General features: G+C 38.1%; 2 protein-coding genes across 4 annotated transcripts; one reads left to right on the top strand and one right to left on the bottom strand.

Moving 5' to 3' along the window:
• Positions 1–12: 12 nt before the first annotated feature.
• On the top strand, positions 13–7189 carry LOC134540383 (rRNA methyltransferase 3A, mitochondrial). 3 transcript variants are annotated; one of them, XM_063383074.1, is made up of 4 exons: positions 13–74; positions 4378–4613; positions 5382–5537; positions 6662–7189. In XM_063383074.1, exons 2-4 carry the CDS (start codon positions 4385–4387, stop codon positions 7150–7152), a joined length of 876 nt encoding a protein of 291 aa, XP_063239144.1. In that variant the 5' UTR covers positions 13–74; positions 4378–4384; the 3' UTR covers positions 7153–7189. The 3 variants fall into 3 exon arrangements, with proteins under 3 accessions (XP_063239144.1, XP_063239143.1, XP_063239142.1); XM_063383073.1 differs by lacking the exon at positions 13–74 and adding an exon at positions 695–1645; XM_063383072.1 differs by lacking the exon at positions 13–74 and adding an exon at positions 1666–2509.
• Positions 7190–9791: 2602 nt separating this feature from the next.
• Positions 9792–20534, bottom strand: LOC134540382 (nuclear cap-binding protein subunit 3-like). The gene is made up of 7 exons (XM_063383071.1): positions 20300–20534; positions 19187–19350; positions 17578–17729; positions 15839–16125; positions 15096–15294; positions 13832–14026; positions 9792–12899 (listed from the first exon to the last, which is right to left on the bottom strand). Exons 1-7 carry the CDS (start codon positions 20519–20521, stop codon positions 12358–12360), a joined length of 1761 nt encoding a protein of 586 aa, XP_063239141.1. The 5' UTR covers positions 20522–20534; the 3' UTR covers positions 9792–12357.
• Between the last annotated feature and the right edge of the window lie 499 nt (positions 20535–21033).

Genomic DNA, 21033 nt, shown 5'->3' with positions numbered 1-21033 from the left:
TCTATTTAACATGTGACTCTATAAGCGAGTGCATACCACATCGTTGATACCACGACTGTGCACCAAGCGTATTGGTGAGCCAAATAAAACTATATTATAGCGAAACTATCCGGGAATACATTTTGTACACTTTAATGCTCATAAAAAGAAATAATTGTCACTTTAAAATTACTTGAAGAAATTAGAATAACACCATTTAATTCGCGTGATAGTGCTGCTACCTGTAGGGTTTTTGGCATAGCAAATGTATCGATGGGTGCCAAATATCCGCTAGAATGCATTAAAATCAGTTTCTATCCTCTTGAAGGGCATAGTTAATTTAAATGATTGCTTTTCCATTATCTAACAGAAATTGTGTTTGGACACATTCTGGAAGTCTGCGAGTTAGGTTACAGTACTACTCCAACAAGGTCGTGGTTTTTCGCTACCTTACCCGAATGTTTTGAAATACCGCCCGAATAGATGTGTTTGTATTGTGTAAACAGTTTTAAACGATTTTTTTTAATAATTGACTGTTTTTAACAACGGAGATTCTAATTTATACTTATTAACCAATATCAGACATCATCAAACACCATTTCCATGATGTTTCGGGCGGAACAACATGGCGATGGCAATATGTCATAAATGCATACCAATGAGATATAAAAATGTGTACAAAATGTGTATCAAGACCCAAGCCGACCTCCGTAGCGTAGTCGGATGCACACCGGCTTACGATGCGAGAGGTTCTGGGTTCGAGTCCCGTGTAAGGAATGGGTGTCAATCTATGTACGATAATTTGGATTATGATATGATAATGAAACAAGGATTCAAATACGAAATGAAATGACCCTATGGCCATTGGCGCACCGCTGTAGGCCACCAAAAATTATTGAAGTGAAGTGAATTCATAGACCCGGCATGCGAAAGAAAAGAATACATACGGCTAAAATGTCTACTTGTTTTCAACAAAACAAATCCTATTCACGGTGAAGTGTTAACAATATTATCTTTACAATTTTTTTTTTTTTACGCTGGCTAGAGAAAAATTAACAATCGATCAGTACTCATTTCAAAGTTGAGTTAAACATCTTCGACTTGTTTTCAAAACAACCTAACCTAACCATTTACCCAAGGACCTTCGTAAGAGCCTAGTACAATTTAAATACTGTAGATAAATTTTTATCTTTTACAGTTTGTTTTTTAAGGGAAGTAGAATTCTTAGTGAGATGTTTTCACCAATTAAAATACTAGTTTGTTGTAGCAGACGTTTAATTTCAAGACCTCACCTTCGTTGCAGTGTTGTGCGGGATTATTGTCGGTGGGTTCATCGCCGACCCGTGCGTGTTGTCGAGCCAGAGGATTATGAAAATGGCAAACTGAAAAGTAGAACTCAAGCAAGGCTTTATAGGCAGACTGATAATGAATCTTCACAAATCCTTACCGCCAGTGAAACAAGTGCCGATTTACCTTCAGATCAGTCAGATGAAGTAGGGGAAAGAATTTCGTCATACGAAATTCAGATGGCAAATACACGTTCTCCAAACAGCAGAAGCCATAAATTGAAGGTGCAGAAGGGCAAAAATGACACATCCAAAAAATCTGCTTCTGAGAATGAAACACCATTCTATACCAAATTAAGTGAAAATGATGCTATGTTTAGGTTTGTCACATTTATATTATCTCAGTAGTGTTTAATCTTATTGTCGGGGATGATGTATTGATAAATAATTACATTTTTGTGTAAGGGCCAATAACCTAATTTTATATTAATAGGTTGAGGGTAGACTTATGGAGTAGATGAATCCTGTAGTTGAGCTTTCAGACTCAAAACATCTGCTCTTTCCCTTTCATTTATTCTCTCATTGTGCACTAACTCAAAATCAACCTTTAAGCAAATCAAGCATAAAGTGTATGAAAATTATTTGGCAATATTCTTGTGTCGCTGCTTTTACAGAAATTAATAGTAAAATTCTGAAAATACTTTTTTTTAACTATGTTCCTGTATTTACCCTGAAAAAATGTCTCTTTATATTCTTAATGGTTTCTGAGAAATTACAGTTTATAGCAACCATTACAATACCTATCCATTGACACAGCCATCACCATTTTTTTTTACCGTTATTATGTACGGAGAAACACAGGATTAGCAAACCTAACCTTCATAACATTCCATTCCAAAGCCGTGTGTGTGCACGTTCTGTATAACTATGACAAATTGGTTACATCATGAGAATGGTCGTTTGGATTAGGTTAGCTCCTTCAAAATACTTTAAAATATTGTGGACTGCTGGTTAGGCTAGTATAGCTACATAAAAATAGTGTCAAATCATGCAAACAGTTGGTTAGGTAAAAATAGGTACATTTTAAATTGGTAAATCCTAAGCAGCCATTGCAAATTTTTTTAAGGTAGCTAACCTAACCTAATAGACCATTATTACAATTTGACTGAAATTCTCCTAAACACATACACACAGCTATTCCACACGGGAAAGCAAAACTTGGCAGCGGCCTCATCAATGCACAGGTATTATGATGTAAGCTATAAAAGCAATATCACAGAAACCAGTAGGAATTTATTAATGCTGTTTTCAGGGTGGATACAGGAATGTCTCTAGTGCTAGAAAAAAGTACTTTCTGAATTTTATTATTAATTTCTGGAAAAGCCTGGTACAATCACCTAAATGTGCAAAGTAGCTGCATATATTTTATAGTTCATCTGCAGACAGTAAATGTTTGTGTATTTGGTGATTAGCTCAGCCGTGCTAAATGTGCATTTCTTGTCTTCTTTACAATTTAATTGTATATTTTATTCCCACCACATTCCTCTCAGAATGCTGGCCTTTTGATAATCCACTATGTTGAACAAACAAATCATAAAAATAGGTTAGTTACAAGCTAGGTGTATCCAAGGGAGGGCTAGATCATCCCCATAACCTCTTGTAAACTTCTGTTCTCTACTTGCACTGGATTAAATTTTTGGTGGTAGAAAATATGCAGGTTGGTTTTGGGGGGGTTTCCATCTTCCACCAAACTTATGGATTCCAACTGAAATGAGACAGCCTTAAATTTTGTTAGTAAATGTCTCCAAGTACATAGATAATTTAATCATAGCTATATTAGATTTTAGAACAAAGAAGCAAAGTTATCTTTACTTCGTAACCATTGAAAATTTTTTTTTAGACTCCAGTGTGAGAGTGCATGTAGAGAGAGAGGTCTTCATATTCTAGACCACAGGTATTTTAATGAGAAATATTTTTATAAGGTTTATCATTCAAAGGGGATTTAATCTCTCCATGTTAACGGTGCTATTTTTTTTTCTTTTTAAATTTTTACTTCCTATTATGTACAAAAAGTTTTTTACAGGGTGTACATACCTAACAATTTGTTTCTTTTTTTATGCTACCGCTTCTAATATTGTATTTAACTTGGACTTCTATATAGGATGGTTTTGCAGGTGGTAATAATCTATAATTTGAAAACATCATACGTCAACTCTATTAACTGCAGCTCCGTTTTATGTAAAATTGACAACCTACACCCTAGTGACGAAATTTTTTTTTTTTTATATATTTCAAAAATATTCAACATATTTTTAGAAAATCATCTTCGAACAGCAGAATCCCGCTGATCCGGGCTAGATGGTACTGGGCCCTGTACGGATCACAGAAAATCAGCATTAAATGGAATTTGCCTTGAAATGCATGTAATACAAATTTTAGGTGGGGGAAAACTATAAAAATCAGTGTTTCTATTAGATTAAATTTTTAATTCCTACCAACAGTATAAGGACTTTTAGTTTTAATACTACTGTATGTGTAATCTCAGATTTTAACCTAAAAACTGACAAAGGATTAACAATACGTAACATCATTAGTATATCCTGCTCTTCTTCCCCAAATTCCGTCCGGATTAACTGGACGTCTAGACCAGCAGGGTCTGGATTAGATGGACTACATATAGAGTATATTTGGCTATTTTCAACAGCAATTTGATGAGCTCTGTCAAATCTAGGTTTAGATGGACTATAGAGTATATTTGGCTATTTTCAACAGCAATTTGATGAGCTCTGTCAAATCTAGATTTAGATGGACTATAGAGTATATTTGGCTATTTTCAACAGCAATTTGATGAGCTCTGTCAAATCGAGGTTTAGATGGACTATAGAGTATATTTGGCTATTTTCAACAGCAATTTGATGAGCTCTGTCAAATCTAGATTTAGATGGACTATAGAGTATATTTGGCTATTTTCAACAGCAATTTGATGAGCTCTGGCAAATCGAGGTTTAGATGGACTATAGAGTATATTTGGCTATTTTCAACAGCAATTTGATGAGCTCTGTCAAATCGAGGATTAGCTGGAATATAGAGTATATTTGGCTATTTTCAACAGCAACTTGATGAGCTCTGTCAAGTCGAAGAAACAGCGAGAGAAGAAAGGCTACATCCTGCTGGAAGGGCGAAGGCTCATTGCCGACTCACTCGCAGCGGGGGTCGTCCCCCGGTACGTGTTCTTCAGCCGCACGAGCGACGTGGCGGGCCTGCGACTGCCTGCGACTCAGCTCTACAAGATCCCGTACAAGACCATCTCCCTGTGGTCGGACGTGACTACCTCCCAGGGAGTAATTGGTGAGTGGATCTCGGGGTACCGTGTATCTTATATCTTTAAACGAGCAATTCTTGTGTATATATAATCTGAATCTCGGAAATGGCTCCAACGACTTTCAGTGAAGACTCATTTCAAGAAAACCTTCATGAAAATAATCAGGTTTCCGCTCGTCCCACACGTGCTGCTAAAGTTAAGATGCTTGCAAAACTTGACTAACATTATACGAGCAGAAAGGTCTTATGATTTAGATGTTTCACGAGAGCGTGCGTCACAACGTGTGGCCGCTGAAAAAAATATTATTCATATTTCATCAGTATGTAATTCGTATTTAAATATAATTTCTAAAAAACACAATTTAACAAAAAAAAAATAGAGCAAAGCTTGGTCATCCAGGTACTAACTATATAAAGAGTAAGAACGAGGACATTCCGAAAGTTGGTATTCATTATATGTGTAAATTACAGAGAATATAATTTTTTATAATAATTGGTTTACTTCAGAAGTTTTTTTTTATTGATAACACATTTTGCTTGAATAACCTTGCGTTTGAACACAACTGGATGCAAAGTGCATGTGCATTGATCTTCATCCTGTTAAAACTTCCATTGCATGATTCGCATGTATTTCAATGTTGCCCAAAGAAGTATAACATTAAAAAAAATAGTTTGAGTACTAGCAGTTAGTGAAATTGTTTTCTTAGAAAAATGATGTTATTGAAATGTTGAAAATGTAACCATGAAAGACTGCCCACAGTATGATCAGCTGACAGCAGTGTGGTACTTGTACAGCAATCTGCAAACTACCAGCCTCCGAGGACATAGAGTCATCAGGCGAAGAGCTACCCCTGACCATCGTTTGCGACAACGTGCGAGAGCCAGGGAACCTGGGAGCGATACTGAGAACAGCCGTCGGAGCGGGATGCCGGCAGGTGGTGCTCACAAAAGGTACCCCTTCGAGGTTGCTACAGGCTTGGAACTTGAACAATTTCCCCCCGACATTTCCTTAACCTCGAGGAAAAGAATGGTTGCGTGACGCCACTCTTTTTTTGTTGTAATGATTTTTCTGTACCAGAGGAGGTAGGTAATATTTGCAGTTCAAAAGGTATTTAAATAAAAACACTAAGAAAATAAATTAATATTTTTGTGATAAAAACATTTTTTCTCAGAAGAAAACAATGGAAAGGGCCATTACTTGCACATCTTCGTTGTAATTACACTTGAGTGAGTGTACCAGACCTTTTGTGTTAATTTCACACAATTTGATCATGAATTGTATGTCTACACCCAACATCCATTATTAAATGTCAGACTAATCATCTTACCAGGGCCCCTCCTCATTTATTTAATTTGAAACTTTTCAAACCCACTGCACAGTTCAACATATATATTGAATGAAGAATTAAAAAAAAAATAGTTTAATATTTTTACAGGTATCGTAACATGGTTAAAAATTAAAATTAAGAATAAAACCTAATTTTTCTTTAGGTTCTTGTGGACAGATATAACTCTTATTTTTTTCTTAAAAAAGCTACCATCAGGCCCCAAAACATATCCCGTCACTAGATCAAACGATCCACAAGACGCTGATAATAACAATTTTTACTGATTTTCATTTTTTTTTTTATTTATTCAGACGCGGTAATAGACAAAGATTTGAAACTTGCAGCATCGAAGTATTTTATGGGTACTGGGAAATTTTTCCTGAACTGAATTTAGTTGTGGTAACAGTTTTCTAGGAACACGTGAAAATTTTGTTTTTTCAAACCTTGTGTGTCACAGCGAAAACATGCTGTTAAGTCTTAAATAATAGCTTTTTGCAGTACTCCACAATAATGCATTCTGCAAACGTAATTACTATAGTAGAACTTTGGCACATCAAACAAAACAAAAAAATATAATAATAATTATTCTACACGACAAAAGTGAAATACTTCAATTACGCTGTGGTGCACTGTACTGACTTTCTACTATTATTACTTCTGCTTGTAGTACTTAGAAAAGGATTCGTTATCTCGAGTCGGATAGATTCACACGTGTGATGTAATAGCCGATTGTACATGTGTTTGCAGGTTGTATGGATCTGTGGGACCCGAAGGTTCTTCGAAGTGGAGTGGGGGCTCACTTCCGGATGAAGATCTTCCGAGACGTGGCTTGGGAAGAAGTGTCGGATATTCTCGGAACGAGTTTCGTGTGCCTTGCGGATAACAATCTGGGTGACGCGGACTGCGGTGAATCGGAAACCGGTGAACATGACCAGGAGGCCAAGGACCCTCAGGCCAGGCACACGGTACCCGTTGTCCCGTACTACGACGTGAATTACGCCCGCCAGACCTCTGTGGTGCTGGTCCTGGGGGGCGAGGCCCACGGACTGAGCCCCTCGGCCTACCAGCTGGCCGCGAGCAGGAAGGGCGTCCGGGTGCACATACCCCTCGCCAACGGCACGGAGAGCCTCAACACAGGCACGGCCCTGGGGGTCATCGTATTCGAGATGAAGAGACAGTTTCTTACACGCATTCCCGACGAATCTGAAGACGACAGTTTTTCTGTAACAAAAGGCTGATTTATCCTGTGTAAACAATAAAGTTTGAAAACTTGTACCATGTGCTCGCTCATTGAAGTTGATATATAGGATGTTTGGAAACTCCTGGGCTTAAATTAAACAGCAGAGAATGGCAAAACAAGTGTCCATAAATGCAACCATACAAAGTTAAAGGTGCAAATAGTATACCGTATTTACTCTCATATAGGTCGCGGCAATGTTACCAGATTTGATGGGGGAAAAAATGAAGTGCGACCTATATGTAAAGAAATTTTTTTTAAATTTTTGAGGAATTTTTTTTGCAATATTTTGCTTTAAAATGCAAAAAAAAAAAAAAGTTTATATAGGTATAGGCAAAATTATTTACAATGTACACATACAGCAAAACCCCTTATTTACGTTACCGTTATTTACGTTTTCCTTTTTTTTTTTACACTATATTCTTCAGGTCCCGTTTAGTTCCCATTTAGTCCAATACAATTTTTTCACGCGAATTACGTCTCAAAAATCGAATCCATCCCGCTATTTACGTCACGTAACAACCATAAACAACCAGAAAATACAGTGGGTACTTTAAGAGTAGATAAGATTAGCTAGTAGGCCTAAAAACATTGTGAAAAGTGTAACGTTTATAGTCGGCAATGAACATTTTAAATCTCAAAATATACATATTTTATAACATGAAATTTTGCTTTTATTTCTAAACATGTAATAATTTAAGCTTAGGCGTGTAAAAGTCCGAGTTATTATAGCAGGAGACAATCTAAAATGCACGAGGGAAAAACGTAAACTCACGAATGTATAAACGTGGCTGATTGTTAAGTTCTGATAGTGTATTTATGTCACAACTTAGCCGAAATACTGGTACGAGACAAACTTCACAAGATAAAATGAGCGGAGTCTTGGTAACTGTTTCATACGTTTTTTATTATTTCGGAAGTATTGTACAGTTGACGCATATTTTTTAAACTAACAATTTATTTCTGGGGATCGTAATTAATTAATTATTGGTATCAAGACATCAAGATGAACGTAAACTTGAACATTTCACGGCAGCAAGAAAACTTGTGCGTATACCAATAAACTGGTACACGGGAGGTGGAGCTTATATTTTTTTTCCGCTAAGCTCGCATCTATTGGCTGGCTGCTGATGGAAGGTCACAAGTCTGGGCAGAGCATTGAGTGAGTTATACTGCGCATGCGCAACTCAGAGAACAGAGAGAGCCACCAGCGGCTACGCCGCGCCGTAAAAACAGCTGATCGAGTACAATGACCTTTCTCCACGCACGGCACGCTATTGACGGTAAATTTTCATCCATTTGCGGCCTTTTTTTTTTTTTTTTTTTACTGTGGTGCAATGCATATGTGTAATGAATTACCGGTGCGACCTATATGGGGGGGAATCTTAAATACCAAATTCAAGACCTCAAATTATGGGTGCGACCTATATGCGAGTAAATACGGTAAATGAAATCTAGGCCAGTTACAGTCGTGAGTTTAGAGCCAGTAGGGATTTTATAACAGACGTGGGCTCGGCGTTTAAGCCACAAAATTAAACCTCTAGAACTTATTTCTCACTCTATTCGGTAGGGGACTATACCTTACTGTTGTACCTTCTCTTGCCCGCTGCCTGCCTAGCGGAGACTATTTTCCCGTTTGGTGGAGTTGCTAATTACAACTGTACTGCAGGGGTCGTCCCAAAACAGCGCGACTGGTAGGTCAGGCACCAACGGCCATCATCTACGTTCCTTACCCCGACTCCTCAATCAGAAGGGGACACATCGCCACAATGCTCCCCCGAAGAGTAAAAAAAAGGCAATTGATAAAAGACTTACAAAGTAAATTTTGTGCATTTTTTTTTTTTTTTGGATGGATAACTAAACATTATTAAGTCTTCCCCCCCTCCCAAATTGGTGAGGGTAACCAATTTTCTTGTGCTCACAGATGTCGCTCACATACATCGGCCAAAAGCCATCCGACGACTAGACCTGCCACGTCCTGGCCGGCAGCATGGAGCAGAGTCCTTCTGCCCAACTCATTTCCCGTTCAATACCATCAAATGTTTCAGTCCCGCAATTTTCTCAATAAGATAAATGTTACTTTTTTCCCTAGGTAACTTCTTTTCCCATACAAAACAATGTATTTTAATTTTAAAATACATTATTTGTTAGGATATTACCACTTGTCTATTCACTTAACAGGAATACGAAGTTGTCCAATGTGTAAATTTACTTTTAAAAATGTTACTAATCGTTATAACATTTATTAGTATAAAAATGTAGCCAGTGCTAGTTGGTATCATTCATGTTTGGTTATTTTAACGCACTAGGCCTTTGCCAATGTTTTTTTTATAAGTTTGAATCAAATATGAATATAAAATTAGAATAGTAATAGTGAGAGTAAGAATCCCACCAAAAAAAAATTTTTCACGTTATGTAACAACTTAAAAATTTGGTTTGTGTCAAGTACTTAAAACTTGACTTCACATTTTGAGTACTCATACACCCTTACTTTAAAGTATAACAAATTCTAAAACAACTCTTATGTTTACCTTGATGAATTCTGAGAATGCTGCATCCTGTCTGCACAAAACTTGCAAAACATGGGCTCTACTGCTGAAACACATCACCAAATGAGGACAACACCTAAATTTCAAAAACTTTTTTTTTTACTTTTTTTTTACCACTTTACTATCAGCTCATTTTCTATCATGTACAAAAAAAAATTCATATGTAAAATTGAACGAGTTTAATGTGAAAAATAATATTAGTGATATGTTGTAGTACTTTTCCTACGGTTCTCGGTTCAGTCTGGTACTTAAAAAGTCAGTTCTCAGCTTAATGTTAACCTCCACACAATTTCCAATCACACCAACAGTATGTCCTAACAAATTGGTGTGTTTATTTGTTTACTGTGACTTATCAGCACCCCTACAAACAAGTCACCCAGCACCTGGGTAGCAGTTGTGTCATCTCACTATGGCTAGAGTAGCACTGTACCCACATCCTGTGGTGCAGCAAATTTTTTTTCTTAATATGTTTTTAATTTAGGGCACATCAATAAAAATGCTTGAGAAAAATGTTGCGAATTGTTCACAATAATTAGATGAAGTATAAAAATAATAAACGAAAACTAACATGGCAGTAGTAACGCATCCAAGCAATTGTAGGTTATGTATCATAATGGGCCATGTGACCCAATTTAACATGAGTCTGTTAAAAGAATTATTTAAACATTTGATTTGTTGGTTGAGTTACAAGTAATGCAGGGCTGCAAAAGCAGTAGCAAATACTTACAGCTAATAAGTACTGGACAACTTTAAACATCTGTAGTTTATTTTTAAGATAAGTTTTGCAAGGACAGTGTAAACTCTTTATAACGGCACTTGATTTAACGACAAACACCTTAAAACGTCTAAATTGCTTGACTTTGGTTGGTTTACCTTGTTTTTGATACAATAATACACTCTATATAGCGTCACGCTCACTCTATTTAACAACAATACGGCATTATAAATGATTAAGCAGTACTTTCTAAGTTGTCGAAGTTGATAAGAACTGCAGCTGTGTACGTTCTTTTGTTTCCTGTTTTATTGTTGTATTATCTAGCACGTGTTTAGTTCGACTGACGTACTGGAGATTCTAAGAAGTTTTGTCTTTTGTTTTTGTATTATGAACATGCACAAGTTTACCTAGGTCACTAGACTTTTGTCATGTTGTTACACTATCATTATCGCAGTTGCTTACAGACTTTCGAAATGTAAACATGACAAGTAAACATAAATCTTTGTGTATTGACGAAAATGTATTAATACGCTCAATAGAGGCAAGAGAAAAGATCAGTGATGTTGGAAGACGCTTTCGATTTAGCCGCTCTACCATGTCTGCAATATGGAAAAACAAAGAAAAATTAACAGGCTATACGCAATTGTTATTTGTATGAATATTATGTTTGCAGACCTGCCAACTCTCACGATTTTGGTGTGAGGCTCACGATTTTAAGGTCCATCTCACGCCCTCACGCCAAAATAGTGTTTCCTCACGATTTTTTGGGGCCTCAAGATTTTGTTTGTAAAAGTTACAAAACAAGTTTTACGAAAGCTTACAGTAACGAGTTTCCATCAATACTCGAGTCACGTAAAGGAAGTAATTTTGCGTTTTGTAGCGTGTACAGTGCTTATTTTTCTATCTCGCATAGTGGAAGAGGAGACATTGTGAAACATGTCGCTACAAAAAACACAACTAACACGTGAAGTGTATTGCTTCCAATAAAAAAATTAATTTTGCTGTGAACAGTGATAATAGTGTTACACGAGCAGAATGTTATTTTACATCTTTTTTAGTTGCGGCCCTGCATGATCACTACACGACAGCGCTAAATTATGTTAAACTAAATTAAATCTGCAACCTATTATTTGTTGAAATAAATTTTGAAGCAGAGACCATGTAACATATGCACAGGTATGACACTTAAATTTAAAGATTCTCATTTGTTGTTTTTTATATCTAACCTGTATTTATGGGCCTGGAAATTTTTATCGAGGACCTCATGATTTTTTTAATTTGAATGTTGGCAGGTCTGTGTTTGTGTGTAAAATGTGTACTATATTAGTAAATACATATTATTATAGAATAGTAAAATGATTTCTTATTTCTCTCCATTTAACGACCACTCTATAACGCGAAAAATGCTCAGTCCATTTAAGTGTCATCATATAGAGTTTACACTGTATATTGATTTTCCCACAGTATACTTTTAGTTGAAATGATCATTCCTGTCTCCTACTGAAAACAGGGACAAAAAATAAAAGGGTCATGATCTTAGGGGGAAATAACTTTTATGTTTGGACTTTTCTTTCTACCTTGGCGAGCTAGTGCAAGGGGTTGAAGGAAGAGAACGGGGGACTACCCTATGTCACCGTTGCCCAAAGACTTACGAACTTTACTGTTACATGTCACACAGGATGCTAACAGCATCTATCCACTGGCTTAAAGTGAAGTTAGAAATAAGTGTGGAGTCTGTCGCGAGCAACGTACAACAGTGCTTACAAGGATGTCTATTATTGCATTTTCACTGGAAAAGGTTTTAGCTGTCAAGCTTTCTGTGTTACCGGGACTATATTTAGGTATCTCCGTGCCAGTTAATTTGCCACAATCGACGGAACAAGAGAACCGAGAACCGGTTTCCGACAACACACCACTGAAAAGAATAAATTTTCGGGTAGGCTCAATCGCTACCTATCAAGCGATAGTACTCGTCATTATCTATTTCGATTCTCAGCGGGGATTTCTGTCTCACGGACACCGGCTGCCTGAGGGACTTCTTCAGGTCGAGTTTGGTCCTGAGGTCCGCCACTCCCGTCTTGGGCTCGGGGGGCGGGGGGGTCTCGCTGCCACCGACACTCGCACTCGCGCTGTCACTGGCGCCGTCGCTGTCGCTGCCCGCCGAGCTGCTGCCGTCGGGCCGGGGCTCCTCGGCGGGGCGGAGCCGGCTCCAGACGCTCGGCCCCGCCAGCCTCCGGCGCTGCTGCTGCAGGCGGTCCTCCTCCTCGTCCGCGTACATGCGCATGCGCGGCGCCTTGCTCCGGCGCGTCCACCGCCCGTCGTCGTCGCTGCTCGGCGGGGAGGCCGACCCCTCCGAGCCCGAGGCCCGCGCGGGCCGGGGCGCCGCCGCGCCGAGGCGCTCGAACACGGGGCGGCTGGAGCCGTCCCTCCTGCCCGCCGACGGCAGGAACGTCGGGGGGCTGAGCCTCTCCTCGCCGTACGCTTCTGGAACATCACGCACGATACATGCACTGCACCTGCCTTCTTAGCAAGTATGTGTGGTGGTATCATCCCTGGCAGATCGAGTGAGTTTAAAAATTCGGTTGGATAATTAACTACTTCATCTGCTTCCACAACGGTGTCTATCGACTTGTATGTAATTTCATCACTTTGAATACTGGATTGAATAACATTATTAAGTTGATAGTATTATTAGCAGTATTAGATGTGTCAACATTTACGTAGAACTAGCCAAACTCTGTTTATTAAAATTCAACATAACTGTATAGCACTAAAGAAATTATTAACATTAACAGCTTTGTAATTGGTCCTTGATTAGACAATAAAAAATAAATTATATTCTTCCACCAAGTAATTAAAGATTTATTTTTATTGTTCCCAGTAGTTTTAAGAAATCTTATTACAAATCATTATACTGTAAAAGCGCATCCATGTATCAGTCGAAATAACTCTGTTGGTGAACAAGCAAGTTTCATATTTGTTGAAAATCGTGCTATCTTTATATAAACAAGCAGAACTCATAATATAAATAAAACCATACAATCTTGTGTTTACTCATTAGTAGGGGCAGCTACTTTTCGCGAAAAGATCTGAAAACTTATTAGACTGCAACAAGGTATACCTGCACCTGTGGTTTCTTCCTTGTGATTGGCGGACCGCCTGCGAGAGAAGTCGTTGCCTTGTTCGACCGAGCCACTCAGGACACGTTTACTTCCGCACTGAATCACTGTGACTGGTGGTGTTACAATCAACGTGTACCTTGGGAGAAACTCACCCAATCACGAAACACAGACTGTGCTATAGTGCTTTAACTTCAGAGTCTCGAAATCTGCACGCCCCTACTCATTAGGTCTTGACGGATGGAGAGAGAGAGACACGGCACACGGGCGCAGAAGCGCGGAGACAGCGGTAGGTACCTGGCTGCTTGCCCCGCGTCTTGTCCAGCCGGTTCCAGCTCTGGGCGAGGCCGCCCCAGGGGTTCTTGCTGTCGTCCCCCGCGCTGTCCGCGAAGTCCCTCTCGTCCCCCACGTCGTCGTCGAAAACCTTCGCCGGGAACTCGCTCACCCTCTGGTACCTGCGCTTCCGGGACGCCGTGATTATGCCCTTCATCCCTGGAAGGTAAGAGCCACCAGTCACGGGCCGCTGACCTCGTCACGGGACAAAAACACAGATCCCGTAACACAGTCAAATGTTTCTCAACTGAATTAAATTTTTCTTCCCGACAGTTATAAATTTTTCCTTGAATTTGATCCCTTGAATGGCATATGACAAAACAAAATGCACCCTGAGTACAAGACTATCGTAACTCAAAAATCAGTGCAATACTATCACAACTCAAGATACCATAGTCTTGCACTCATATTCTTTTATAATGTTTTCCAGAGTGCAACGCTACATTATTTGCTATAAGTACCGTAAAAGTAAATATAATATTGCGATAAGTCTTGCAGTGCCTAGATAATGATATTTTCCTGCTTATGGTGAAAATATCTCAAAAACTCAATTTTTTTGAGTTACGATAGTCTTGTACTCAGGGTGCGAAAACTGAAAAGTCTTCACCACTGCCATATTATTAATCAAGGGACTGAAAGCTCGGATTCCTCTCAACGCTATAGAAAACTCCCAACCCCCCAGTGTTCAACAATTTGAGTCATACCGGGCAGTGGGATCAAATTCACAACCTTCGCTATAAGAGCGCGATGTGTCTGCCACCATCGACACCACGCACAGAGACCTGGAGACATGAATATGTTAATGAACGTACTCCACTATAGATAGAATACTGTTAAATATAAGAGTGTGGTCTTTTTTTTAAGTGAAATATTAAAGAGCTTGATTAACAAAAATTTGGCTTGTTTCAGTATGACTACACTACAGTTCTTGGCAAGGTCGCTGGGAACATTTTGGAACTATACAATAAGTGAATTTCACTCTAACATATTTATTTACTTTTTGTAACACAGACATGTGTATTTACAGTTATTATAACAAAATGCAATTCTAAAGAACTAAAACTTATGTCATAATTCCTGTTCGTAAAATTTTTTTTGCGAAGTTAATGAAATTTACCAACTGCAAAAAATTCTGCACCATTAAGTAGTTTTAAAAAGAATTAAAAATAATTATCAGTATTAAAATTCAAGCTGATTGACACAACAGATATATAACCAACCAACTTACCTCCATAATTTGGATTGCCATGTTTTTTGTAGTATTCACTCAATTTTTCGTTGTGTTGGAATTTTTTGTCAGAGCGCGTGGAGAAACGCAGGAGAATGCACTGTGCTTTAGGGTGATCAACACCTTTTCTCCAGCGTCCTGGAGGGATCGGTATCTTAATAGCCGACGCTTTGACTGCGTTGGTTTTGTTACCCGCCGCCTAGCACAGGGAGGCATTTAAGTAATACAAACAAATCACAAGTACAAAATTAAAAATAACAAAGTCAACATAAACACAATACTTTCGCTTGTGATGGTTATGACATACATTATGAAATGTTGCAAAACAATAAAATATATTGTCTTAATCGAACAAAAAAAAGTATAAATTTAGAAAGACATTTTAATGATTAAAATATACAATTGCAAACAGCAGAAATGTACATAAACACATACCACAAAAATTTTGTGATTTCCACTTGTGGTTATTAGATTATCTATTAGAAATACATCATTGGAACACTTACACATAACACATGTCTCTCACATGGTGTTTTATAGTGAGTATTTCATGTACACTATTACAATTTATAGCTACAGCAACAGTCAAACAAACTTATGTGCCAAAATGTGTTATTGTGAAATTTGGACTTGTAGCATACTGTCATTGATGTCACAAGACAATTAATGGTCTAAGCAGATTCATTTGACATAACTTTTGAACCTGCAAGTACAAAATTATAAACAATGGTCGCAGTACGCACCTTGGCAGACTTGTGTGTGACAGCAATGTTTTCCTTCTGTTCGTCGACCACCATTATGTCGTTCTCCCCGCCTTCCCCTTCTATCTCGGCCACTACCATCACAACCTCCTCCTTCGCTTCACTCGCGTCTTTGGAATCCTCGTCCTCTACGGAGTCCCCGTCCTCCGCGTCGCTCTTCTCGGAGAAGGGGTTGGCCTTCGCGTGGTACGCCTCCAGGCCGCTTATGGGCTGCGACAGACCCATCAGGGCCCTCGCGGCAGACTGTTCGTCCAACCACACAACGTTGCCTGGGTCAGAACACAAGTCGCTCAGAACACGGCAGAAGCAAGAGTTGAGCATGTCCACAAGGTGTTCTTGGGGGACGCACCACAACGCCGAAATGCCAAATTGACCACAACGCTGACAGCTAGAAAACTGCTGTGTACCACAATGCCCAAATACACTAATGCCGAAAAATGTCATTGCAGGACTGCCACAAAGGTAAGGTTAGGTTAGGTTAGACTAGGTTAGGTTAGGCTAGACTAGGTTAAGTTAGGTTATATTACGCTAGGTTAGGTAAGGTTAGGTTTGATTGTGGTATTTCGGCGTTAAGGTACATTTAAGAAACATACACAAATTCATTCAGTTATTTCGACGTTGTGGTACACAGCAGTTTTCTAGCTGTCGGCGTTGTGGTCAATTTTGACATTGGGCGTTATGGTATTTCGGCGTTGTGGTAACGACCCGTGTTCTTGCACCGTGCTGGCGTGCAACTCGGGTGAAAACTGGCTGCAGCTTTAACCGCATTTCTCAAATACTCTTTCAAATAACCACAAACTGTGATTAAAACGTCCTGTTGTTTCAATTAATGATTAAAGTGGCCGGCCGCCTCACTCTGTTTTAACAAGCGAAAAAAAAACCACTAAAAGGAGCTTTTTAGGTAAGCAAAACTTTTGTAATAAACAATTTTTCGTAGCTGCCAATGTCATTTAAATCAAGTCCTTACAGAGTAGTGAATTAAATATTTTAGAAATTCAAAGGACAACTGTGCTATATACAGAACTAGCGACCCTACCCGACTTCGCACGGGTGCAATGCTGATACTAAACATACTACGCTATTTATAGGCACGCACCGCCGGCCCCCTGGCCGGTACCGCCGTAACCGCTATGTCCCTGCATTTTAAATCTGTAATATCTTCGAAAATATTAATTTAAATTACATGCTGTAATGGGCCATATTGATCTTTATTAAATGCACAATGTATTTAAGGTACTTAATTGGATAAGGATTAATGCTGTATTGCTTAAAATCGCTTCGTAAATAAGCCATTATTTCTCGTAAAAAGTAAAGGATAAAAAATGGTTATTGTGGGTTATCCCTAAGAGATAGACATATACCATTGCTGAGTTTTTTGTAGACCTTTTTAAGGTGTACAATACTGTAGTACATTATTTTGACCCATCTCTTAGGATTCAGCCAGCGTTTGCAATGTAAGCGCAAAAACAAATGTGTTTATTTACGACATCACATTAGAAACCTCTAAAATTATCAGTGTTTCTCTACTATATTATGCATGTATTATACATATAAACCTTCCTCTTGAATCACTCTATCTATTAAAAAAAACTGCATCAAAATCCATTGCGTAGTTTTAAATATCTAAGCATACATAGGGACAGACAGACAGCGGGAAGCGACTTTGTTTTATACCATGTAGTGATAAACATTAATAAAACAAAAAAATCTCATATACTCACAGGCATAATCACTGATCCACTCAATGAAAGACGGTGCATAATCCTTGAAGTATGCAAAAACATCTTGCGTACTCAAATTCTCAGTGCCGCGCATGTGCAGGGCATTCATGCGGTACGACTTGTCCAAACCGTCACCCAGCTTCATATTCAAGCTACAAAATAAAATAAAAGTCTCTCAATACACAAGTCAAACACCAGTCAAACTTAATAATGTTCACAATCTTCCCCGGCCATTGTCCTAAGTAGCTTGGCTTCTGGGTTGTAGCCATGTCCTTGGAGAACAATTCACAGACGTTTCGGTTTTATAAAGGCAGGATAACTTGTAAGAACCTCAGTAGTTAACTGCCCCCTGATGATGGCGACTGCAATGTCGAGAAAAACGTCGGTGAATTATTCGCCAAGGATGCGGCTACAACCCAGAAGCCAAGCTACTTCACCAATCAAACTTCTTTATCATAGTTCACACTTTCTTCTCCAATAACTAGGTGTGATTTTTGATACTTTAACATCTCAATGCCTGTTGGTAATGTTGAATCAACAGTATCTAATATTAATCTAATACTATGTACAGAAAGAACCAACACACATCACCTTGACTAAGACAGGAAGTAAGAAGATCCTTAGTGTTCGAACAGCCTGATACTCTGAAAAACAGCTTGACTTGACAAAAAAAAAACTTTTGAAGCTTATATAATATTATTATAACTTGTATTATTTGTAAGTACACATCATATCTGGTAAATGATCTTGTGTTCATGTCTAGTGGCCTAGGTTTTCATTTGATATCACACACAAACATATGTTTTTGCACCTGTGTCTACAGAATTAGCACAAAACGGTACACTGTAATGTGTAATCAAATTAAATCACTACAGCTTCGGCCACAAAGCATTATGCTCACTCATATCCGCTGCGCGAGTTAAATACAGCCAGCTGCATCTCAGGTGTCACTGGCCACATCGAGCTGTACTTGCTAGGTTGGCGATCATGGCAACGTAGCCGGGTGTTTTTGGATCTCGGCCATTTTTATAAACGTCGCTGACTTCGCACATGTGCATATGATAAAACCATGATCTGTTTTTGGGCGGAACTGGGCCGTACGTCTGTTTTTTTCCTTTTTATGAAGTATCATTCCTCTCAAAGTCATGTCAACGGAAAAGTTCATTGAGAAGTACGAAAATATCCATCTTGTGGAATAAATAGATGAAACAATATAGAAAGCAGGATATGCAGGACAATACCTAGGATTTGATTTCAAGGGAATGCTATAAAACCTGAGTTGAATTTATTCTGAAACAATCCATGAATTTGGCAACTGTTTCATGACATAATCAAATTCTTTAAATTCTTTTTTTTTTTTTTTTTTTAAATAAATACATGAACCAATTTATTTTTTTATGTTCAAATACTGTGACAACCAGCAGAAAATCTTAATCATCGGAATGATACTTGAGTCCCACTAACACAGCAAACATAGCCCCAGCTTTCTGTGTGGCCTAACCTTAACCCGTAGAAAATGTTACAGTATGTAGCCTAAATCACTCATTCTAACATTTGAGGGGGATGGGGGGGAAACGGAAAAGGGGGGGGGGGGGAGAGAACCATTTACCTGTCGTACAACTCTTTCAACTGACACTCCGTGGGCAGCCTCGCATCTTGGTCCAGGCCAAACCTTTTGGCCCGCTCTTCAAGCTTGCCCTGTTCTTCCTTCCCAAATATATCCACACCGGTGATGAAGCCTCCGGCTCTGTTTTCGTAATGGCCTTGCTGGTCCTTCAAACAGGTACAAAGAAAACAGCGTAAACACATATTTCGTAAACACATATTTCGTAAAATTGTTTTCTTGAGTTACTAAACATGCTTGATAAGGTGCATGCACTTCTTATACACACTTCTACAGTTTATTACTACCGCCCTATTACACCAGTTTTATCGGTTGACTGATGTAGAAAGTGACATGTTTAGACCTGAACTGCTATAGTGCAGAAATTTCAATAGATGAGGTTTCATAAATGTTATTTTGACTCAGAAAATAACTTAATAGGCTTTAAACTTTGAATCAATTTTTTTTCTAAATGCTTATACTATGCATAGAATTTTTTTTGCCTTTTTGTGAACATTCTTTTTATAAGCAAGGTGGTAATTGCAGTTTTTAATTTTTTTTAAAAATATTTAAATCTTAAATCCCTAACGTATTTTTTAAATTTTACTGGAAATCTACGCTTCCCCTACCACCCATAATGCAAGCGGAATTGGCACGGGAAATAGTGCTTTAAGTTAGGAATCAAACAGAAGCAACACGTAAATAGTTCTCCGCTCTCGCTCCACTGGAACAAGGAAAAAAACTGAGTAGATATGTGATTCAATACTGAGATTAAAAAAAAACGCATTTTTACGATATCTGAAACACATAAAAGACTGTGTTTGGTAGTTTCACATATTTTTCGAAAAGCCCATAAATACCGGAATTACCTTGCAAAAATATAAATATTTATATTTATATTTATAATAGGTATATGCAGTTGTTAAATCTGCAAACAGAACTCTTGACACGCTACAATAAATAAACGACGGTAAAAAAAAATAGAAATACGTTTATCAATTCCTGTGGGTACCTAAATGAAATCACGAAATTGCCAAAAAAATTAGACTTAGACAACTCATCACTCTTTATCATATAACGCACAATTAACTGTCATCATGCCTTTAAAAAATAACTTACTGTAAGAATATTCATTGGAGATAAAGATGTGCCATCGAATTGGTTATCATCATCGTCTGCTTCTTTAGAGTCACTTATTTCTCCCTCTTCCGCATCTTCATCGTCGTGATGATTTTTAGCTGCAGCTCTTTCAAAATCATCCAATTCCATTTCTTCAACATTGTTTCCAGGATTTGTTTTTGTGGAAATATCAGACTTCAAAATGACACCAACATCCGACATTTTTATAACTGACATAGATAGACTAAAGAGGTCACTGATCATAATATAAAGTGTAAAACCATAGAGTACTACAAATATTTAAACCTAAAGCGAAATAGAAACATATATAAATAATATAAAAGAAATAGACCAATTCTTGTCACTTTCGCAAAACATTGTAAATTTGCCATCAGTATTCACTAGCTTATGTTAAAAATACTAGACTTAACTTTTATCTTCTCTTAACAATACTATCCATAACTTGTTATAAAAGGAAAGGTTGAATGTTTGGCGATGCATTATTTTGGTTTCCCTGTCACCTAATATAAAAAAGGCATAGATTAAAAACAAACTCCTATTGTTAAAGAAGTATAACAATATTTTCTTTATTTTCGGCTAAATTTTTTTCAGCAATAAGTTATGACTTTAATTAACTCAATAAAATATACTGTTGATAGTCAGAAAGTCAAAGTTTGGAAATATTTTATATTGCCATCGTCCGGGTTCTCATGTTCGAAACCGGGTGTGTATCC

Source organism: Bacillus rossius, chromosome 16 (genome assembly GCF_032445375.1).
Source record: "Bacillus rossius redtenbacheri isolate Brsri chromosome 16, Brsri_v3, whole genome shotgun sequence".
NCBI classification, from domain to species: domain Eukaryota; kingdom Metazoa; phylum Arthropoda; class Insecta; order Phasmatodea; family Bacillidae; genus Bacillus; species Bacillus rossius.
Note: the sequence above shows the minus strand (reverse complement) of the source record. Positions and strands in the feature narration are given on the sequence as shown.

Coding starts and splice junctions, on each gene's coding strand:
- LOC134540382 (XM_063383071.1), bottom strand. CDS start 20,521: ATGTCGGATGTTGGTGTCATTTTGAAGTCTGATATTTCCACAAAAACA. Junction 19,351..20,299: donor CTCCAATGAATATTCTTACA/GTAAGTTATTTT, acceptor ACCTGTTTGAAG/GACCAGCAAGGCCATTACGA. Junction 17,730..19,186: donor TTGAAAGAGTTGTACGACAG/GTAAATGGTTCT, acceptor TTTATTTTGTAG/CTTGAATATGAAGCTGGGTG.
- LOC134540383 (XM_063383073.1), top strand. CDS start 1,212: ATGTTTTCACCAATTAAAATACTAGTTTGTTGTAGCAGACGTTTAATT. Junction 4,614..5,381: donor TACCTCCCAGGGAGTAATTG/GTGAGTGGATCT, acceptor GTACTTGTACAG/CAATCTGCAAACTACCAGCC. Junction 5,538..6,661: donor GCAGGTGGTGCTCACAAAAG/GTACCCCTTCGA, acceptor ATGTGTTTGCAG/GTTGTATGGATCTGTGGGAC.